This window comes from Varroa destructor, unplaced genomic scaffold, assembly GCF_002443255.2.
Source record: "Varroa destructor unplaced genomic scaffold, Vdes_3.0 BEIS01000004.1, whole genome shotgun sequence".
In the NCBI taxonomy this organism is placed as follows: Eukaryota; Metazoa; Arthropoda; class Arachnida; order Mesostigmata; family Varroidae; genus Varroa; species Varroa destructor.
This window is the reverse complement of record NW_019211457.1, coordinates 2,123,900-2,131,673: the sequence shown is the minus strand read 5'-3', so window position 1 is coordinate 2,131,673 and position 7,774 is coordinate 2,123,900. Positions and strand designations below refer to the sequence as shown.

The following is a 7,774-nucleotide window of genomic DNA, read 5'->3' as shown; positions in this document are numbered from 1 at the left end:
AAAGTCACATAATTTACCTAAAAAACTCCGATTTTTTTTGCTGGCAAACTATCTACCTCCCTAGTTTTTAGACACCATATGTCCCAAATGATTTTTTTGATTCTTTATGCAGCCTGTAAACAGCTACCTTGAAATTCAGCACGTTTGCTTAGAAGAACAATTCGAATGTTAGCATTCTGGATGTGGTGGCTGTTCTTCGTTTCGAAAGAACACGTATAGAAGAGAGGGACTGATTACCGGATATAATGTGTACGTATTCTACCTGGTTGAATGCGTCCAAAAAAATGATCGAATTATTATCATGGTCAGCACGAACTCCAGTGCCTTGATGTTAAAACATACATTAATAGTGTGCTATATTTGTACAGTTAAACTTTGGAAGTTCAACCCATTCACCGTTCTTCTTTTTCTGCGTTCACTAAATGAGTTTCATTCCATTTCGTGTGGTATTAACTATTTATTAATGTATGGAGTAACTTGTCTTGTCGGATATTTTTTCAAGTTAGATTTTAAAAAAATGACCTGCCCGCGTAACAGGCAGCGTAGCTCGTGCTTTTAGCCTATACCTCTGATATAAACGTAACTGAACCGAGATTTTTGATTTCGGTAAAAGATGCGCTAAACATTAATTTCCCTTTATGTATGGAAAATGAAAAACACTACTAGTGCAAAGGAACGAATTAAGCAATAAATTAGGAAGACATACAGAGATGAATATAGACTATATCTTATATCAAAATGGAAAATCACGAGCGTGGCGCATATTTGTAAATTTTTATTGTTTTAGCGGGTCATTGCTTCTCTACGGCTATTGAACTAGCAGTTCGGTTAGGTAACAGTGTGGCAGTTAGATCATTCGCGGTGATTGCGACATAGTAAAAAACCACGGCTCGGATTTTTAAAATAGGGTTATTTTCGACCGGTACGCATTTCAGTATGACGACAGGATTTGTCGAAGCGGTCGCCAGCCTTCCATGTTCGATTATACATGCATAGCGTGCAAGAGATTAACCCGTCGACAAAATTCCTTCAAGATTTCCTGAGTTACTGCTGTGTCATCCCTTCAGAAAATGCATTATAGTATAGCCTAAAACCTCTCACACATTCAGAAATAGCGTAGCTGGAACCCGTTTGTAATATTTATAAACTTGGCTGAAGTTCTCATGATGCTCCTTCCGTGCACAAAAGGTATTATGCTTGTTTATTGAGAGACAGTGCTTTATAATATATGTATCTTAATACTCGGAAGTAATTATAATGAATCAAAATAGGCAAAAGCCAATTTTTATTCGAACAAAACAACAAACTCATTCTGGCGAAAAATAGCCTGTCGTTTTGGAGAGTTGAGCAAGGATCAGCTACTGGACAATCTTTCCGCACCGGGCCAATAAAATGATAACTCTTGCAATATGGCCCAAAAGAGATGATCCACGTTTTGTTTTAATACAGCTTCTGAGAGATCCTAAGAAGATTTTCATAAGGCAGACAGGAAGATCTTGTATAGGTCTCAGATCTAAAATGCTTGCAAAATAACTCAAAAAGCTACTATTCTTACTACGGAGCTAGGTTTCTAATACAGAAGTTACCATTTTAAAGAGAAAAATATGAACTACTATTCGGATCGTCCAGATAAACTCCAACGGTTAGGTTTTGTGTTTTTTAAATTTTTCGACCGTTATCAAGCCCGCGCATTTGTAATCCTTGACATGCTATTAGTCCAAAATGTAATTTCTAAATTAGCGTTTTTTTGCATAGAGCGACACTTCAGTGAGTTGGCACCTAACGCAGCGTTACTATTAAGTTAATTATGGATTATTAATTAAATCAACTGGCTACCTAAACCACCTACAACTTGAAAATGTAATCTTGATGAGTATCGTTTATCCACAATAATCGTGACACCCCTAACACGTGTAGGCAGATGTTATGTTGAAACACCTGACTCATAAACACAACATAAGTAAAGGTGCCACAGTACCTCAGTGGCACTTGTTGATCGGCCTAGAAAGGTGGGGCAACGGTAATGGAAAACAACATCCTGGATTGAGATTTGCCTCCGGGTAGTTATAATAACTCAACGAATGTCAAGCAAGGCTCAATCTCAGCATCTTAAGAAACAACACTAGTTTAAGGTGGATCATCAGATATTTTCTATTATTTAATAATAGATTTAATCGTCATAGTCGATATAGGCTCAATTTAAAGATATCCTTAGTTGATTCTTGCATGCAAAATTCTAATGGCGAGAATGTCTTCACATCAAAAAACCTAGAGCTTGTTGCTAAAAGGATAAATCGATTGCACGTATTTGCTGCAAAACTTGGCTGTACAATTTTACAAATGAAATTTTTGCAGATTTCAGGAATAGAACCATCCAGGAATTGCTAGTGTACTCTTCAAATGTACTTTTTTTTCTAACGACGGCTAGAATATAGTTGTTAAATGTGCACATTTAGGGTCCCCGTGGTAATATATAACTAGGACGTTCTTGAAAGCATGTAAGTCGTTCTGGGTTGGAAGCCGGGCATAAATACGCTTTGTTTTGAGCGGGTCGCCAGTCGCTTAAAACTATGCCTTATTATGGTAAAACCGGGTGTAAAATTCTAAACCCTTGTTAATCATGTACATTTTTGAATAACCCCTAGAAATTGTGAGAATATCCTATAACTGCACTTAAAAGCCAAAACAGATGCATGCTCTCTAACGAGTAATATTAAGAATCTCATAAGTGGCTTAAATTAGTAGTAAAATGAAAATTGTGTTTGAGATTCGACGTGTAATAGTGCTTCACATGCGAAGTTCTCATGAGCTACTTGACTTCACGCGCAATTATATAGTTTTCTTTCTGACGGCGAAAAACGAGTCTACAAGAATAGGTGCATATCGTCCCACGGTTTTTTTGACTCTTACACCACCATAGGGAATTAAAATGGGTGCGCCTGTTGTTTCTAAAACGGAACCATGAATGGATGTGTGCGTATTGATCTATGATTTGATTCCTTTTAGGTTTTAATTTCAGTTTTCTAATATGGCAAACTGGATTGTAATAAACGTGGGGCATCGATAGTTATATCGTACCCCTTTGTAGCTAACAGCTTTCAGATTCGACGATTGCTGAGGACTGAGACAACGAATACCAGCGTCTGCAGTAACGTCGTAGATATATATATACCCTTGATGTTTTAAGCCAGATTGGCCACTTCAAGTAACAACATCTTCTCGTCACGTTCATCTTGGGCCCGCTGGTGTATGGTAGAAGCACGACGTTGGGAGCATATCCGAAGATATTGGAGAAATCTAAATACATACTAATCTTTTAAGGCCCTTATTACGAATAACTACGTTTTGCCCTTCTATGCACCGTCTCATGTCTATATGCCGTACTAATACTGAGCGATCAATGGTATTGTCCTTTCACTAATGATCGAAAAATTTTTGTTGGACATACGTAGATTTTAAAAACTAGGATACCAATAGTACAAGTCTCATTGATGTCGTTAAGCACAATCGACATGCGTGCGCTTAAGTACTGTTAAGGTACGTGCATGGCACGATCATGGTTCGGTCTTCGTTCTTAAAAGCGATCCTGTAATAGCCAAATTGCTATTCTAATTTCGCACTTGGGTCATTACAATCATTAATAATTTTCCAAAATAAACCGAATCAAAGATTCATTATGTACAAACAAATATAGAACACGCAAGCAATAATCGATACGAGGCAATATAGTGCTTACTCAAATGGAGTCCGAAATTAACTCGAGCTGAGGACATCAGCTCGAGAAAAACGAGTCCTAATGAGGACGGACCTCCGTAGCCGCGCGCTACAGGTTGAGCCCGAAGTCTGTCTCTCCGGTACATATATGTCATCAGTGAACCCAAATACCTTTCGTACACTACCGTACTGCTATAGATATAAACAGAAATATACGTATGGAATGAAATGTACCTGCAGTGTATATGTTTGATCATGTTCACGTTCGCATACAGGAAGCATGGACCTTGCTATCTGTTGGCAGTATACATACATGCATGCATACCGAAAATAATCCAACGTATTTTGTCTACATATCGTTTTTTGTACAGGGCACTCGCATATACTGGCACGAACCAGTACGTTGCGTTCACATGCCGTGCAATAAACAGCGTAAACAACAAAGCTCATTTGAAATAAACGGTAGCGCAGTGCGTTTTTCATTCTTTATTAAGAAGTAGTACATTCTACAACAGAAAGGTAGGACAAAGGATGAGCAACGAGTGAACAAACTCGACAGACTCACAGAATTACGCTTTGCCAGGCAGTACGTAATATATAGCGATGTGTGATTTAGGCCTTTTGAAAAAGTCTAAGGTAGTCTTCAGGATGTTCGAGTCATGTATCTTAGGCGATCGTTCGTAGAGGCACAGAGGAATAAAGTAGGCGCAATTGTATGATCAGGTAACTGAAGTGAAAATGAAAATGAATAATAAATAATAATAAAAGTGGATATGATTTTCAGAGTCGAAATCTATTCAGCCATATTCCCGCGGGCAGTGATTTTCAAAAGAAAATTCCGCGGAAATCTAGAACACGCGTCATTCGCCACTTGAACGTTACTTAGGACTCCTTTTTGAATGCTGCCTGAGTGCTCTACCGAGTAGTATCTGCCAGTGGTTTATAGCTGACGATCAGCTAACGATGAACTAACTTAACAAATTATTCTAAATTGTGCGCTTGTTACAAACGGAAAATACTGCTCGCAAAGGCACGACCGGACGTCGTGTTATACCGTTAGGGACGTGATGGTCTATCACACTTTGCGTGTCAGACAATAGCAAACGCGATGCGAAGACTTTTTCTTTTTTGATGTATTTTGTTTGTTATTGGCTGAAGTTGAAGTTGGGACCCATACAACTATAAATTTACCTGTCCGAGCCACGGCGTCGGGTACAACCTAGGTATGCATATAATTTTCGATATGATCTATTACTCGAGTAATTCAATACATTTCATTAGTCCGAGATCGAGTGTATGGAGAAAAAAATTGGTATCCCTAGTTCCAATGTAGGTATTAGTAACTTGACTACACTTTGATAGAGATAGATCAAATGTTTCTATAAAAGACTGCACACAAATTCACTCATATACGATAGTATTGCAGGATGGGTAAAATTTTTTTGGTGACCGTTTAATGACTGTCTATTTGCTATTTCAATCATCCACACTTTTAGTTCGTCAAATCTACTGTACAAATTAGAAGAGAAAAAAACATTGCTATTATATTTATTCTTAAAATATCAGCATAGTTTGTGGTGCTACATATTACTCAGCAAATTACCTTTTACTCCTACGATATTGAATACGGCGTTTCACCTTCTCTCTGCCTAAAACGAAGGTGTGGGTAATCCTTAACGCCAGATTTCTATGCCGCGTCTGGTATCAGTCGAAGTAGGTAAAAACAACCGTATTGAGAACATTTGTTCGGTAAACAATAGATGTGTAATGAACAAGTCGTACAACAGAAGCTAGACTGCGGATGTATTATTGCATACCTAGCGTTCTCTAAAAGCCGCCTTAAAAAGACGTCGGATATGAATGGCCAAGAAAAGAAAAGTCATATTAAAACATTAGTCTTCTGGGGCATTTACAAGCGCGCTAACGCGTTGAGACAGGGCAGCGCATCGAGTGATATCGTCTACAAGCTATTACACAGTATTAGTTGACTACCTATAGCAGTGGTACAATTGTATTATTATATCTACAGGTAAATTATAAAGGAAATCCGTTCAGTACTGCTTTTCCTGATGGGACCTGTACGTGCACTAAGTGCGCTTAGACAAATCATCTTTAATAAATATTTGATTCACCTAAATTACTAGTTTACAGCGAAGACATGCAGCGATTGGCTGCATTTGACCTAAAGACGATTCTCTTTTTTTTCTCGTTGCCTCCGTTCGACGGGATCGACGCACGCCCTTCGCTTCGACGCCTGCCTGTTGCTACAGCCGTAGCAATGTCGTAGTACAGCAGGGCCTTGCTGAGGGCAAAAGTCTGCTTATCTATTTCTTTAGGCGAGGATGTGCGTAACTTACCGCTATGTATGTGTGCCTGTATGGGTGCACGCCCGCGCCCTCGCCGAATGTGTGTATATAGTTCTTGCGTTTCTGCATGTATGTTGTCCTCGTTTGCCCTTTCTTTCATGTCCACGAGGCAAAGAGCCGATTCCACTTTGCGGAACCCCCGACTGCTGACTCTTTCCCATTTCACAAGCCTTCTCCTGCTCCTCTGGCTTTGACTTTTTTCGCTCCCGCCGCCACTAAGAGTAAGCCGAGGGAGTTCAGGTGTTGTGTGTAGAGAGTTGCATCGGTCTGCCATGTTGCAGGTCCGGCTTCCATTATAAAGCTTGCATAGAGCCATCGTCGTAGCCTGACAGATTATCGAATACGCTTAGCCTGAGAATCGAATTAAAGCTGCCGAGCTCCAGATCCTTCAAGGCTGGCCCAGCTAGTCGGCAGTCCTTTGCTTTAGTGCCCAATGGCGAAAAGAGCTCCGAGGTGCGACAACAGTAGTAGCACTAGCCGTGTGGAGTGCCCGATGAGCATATTGAGATCACTTTCCAAAGGCCTGAACGCCGTGTCTTCGGTGGCTGTCGTCCTTGGATCCCTGGGTGCAACGTTAGCATTGCTATTGTTTGCGGAGCCAGCAAGTGCCATCGACTGCTTCACGTGTACATCGTTGAATCGCTCAAACGCAGGCTGTCATGACCCATTCCATCCAACGGACGCACATTACGTAAGCAACTGTATGGTACCTAAAGAGGGGCACATTGGGGTCTTTCCCGCCCAGTACTGTGTGAAACTCAATGGATTTTCAGGTGGGTAATATACACCGCTGTGTAAGGAGATACTAAAATGGTAAATCTGGATCTGTGTACATTAGAACAAAATCGTTAATACGAGTAGTTAACGGAAAATGGAGAGGAACACCTGGAGGCTGTTAGTGTGCAGTAATGTCAAACAAATAATTTTCGTGACTGAGACCACAGAAAATTGCACCCCAGCCTTGTTTCTATTCAGGTGATCGTATACATGTGTACTGAACAAGAAGTGCACACAAATATAAAACTACCTCTGTAATTTGTAAAGTTAAGTCCTAATAGGTTTGTATCTTGATGACATCGTCCAGGTGTTCGTCGGACAGTTTTAGAGTACTCTGTTCGTACTGCAGGTTTCCTAAGTTCCGTGGCTAAGAACGTTGTTTTACTTCTGCATAATGCATTTGCTCTCAGCCTCCGAAGAAAAACTACTTTTGGGAAGCCGGTTCTCTAGTGGGAAGTATTCGAGTGCCAGTTAATGCATTGTAGTGGCAATGACTTCTATGGGAAATTATGACCCTGTTTCGTTACACCTTCCGCTTTGTTAATCCGGGACCATTTATAACTTGGGTCGTACGGGAGACTTAATCGCAGTGCGTACTTTTTACACCACCTTTTAAAGATGGGGTTTTTCAGTAGAAAATATTTATAATTAACAACTTAATTGCTGCTAATAAACGAACGTCGAGGGTTGTCTATGTTCCTGCATTGGGCATGTAATGTATAGAAGCGCTTTATTTTAACTAATGTAATGGGGTAGACTGAAGTAACGAAAGGGGCAAACACTGCTAAGCTACCGTTTTGCTGACGGCTCGTTCACGTGAGTGCAACTATAGCCGATCGTATTCAATCAGTATTTCAAAATGATTAACGTCAATACCGAGTACAATTTCAATTCGTATAATAATTTCTAGGAAAAGT

The 7,774-nt window shown here is 40.0% G+C and overlaps 2 protein-coding genes across 8 annotated transcripts in view; both read left to right on the top strand.

Moving 5' to 3' along the window:
* LOC111248757 (C2 domain-containing protein 5) overlaps positions 1–4,179 on the top strand; it is a 12,126-nt gene extending 7,947 nt beyond the window's left edge. For all 5 annotated transcript variants that reach the window (XM_086986734.1, XM_022801638.2, XM_022801639.2 and 2 more), the window contains one exon: positions 936–4,179. In XM_086986734.1, the coding sequence (XP_086842860.1) occupies positions 936–1,043 (108 nt within the window). In that variant the 3' untranslated portion in view covers positions 1,044–4,179. The remainder of the gene's footprint in view (positions 1–935) is intronic.
* Positions 4,180–6,171: 1,992 nt separating this feature from the next.
* LOC111248963 (uncharacterized) overlaps positions 6,172–7,774 on the top strand; it is a 32,164-nt gene continuing 30,561 nt past the window's right edge. For 2 of the 3 annotated variants that reach the window (XR_015326149.1, XM_022802138.2), the window contains exon 1: positions 6,238–6,853. Coding sequence is in view for 2 of the 3 variants with exons in the window: in XM_022802138.2 (XP_022657873.1) it covers positions 6,514–6,853 (340 nt within the window). In the remaining variant the exon portion in view is untranslated. Of the gene's footprint in view, positions 6,854–7,774 lie in introns of all 3 variants that reach the window. The other variant, XM_086986747.1, reaches the window with a different exon arrangement.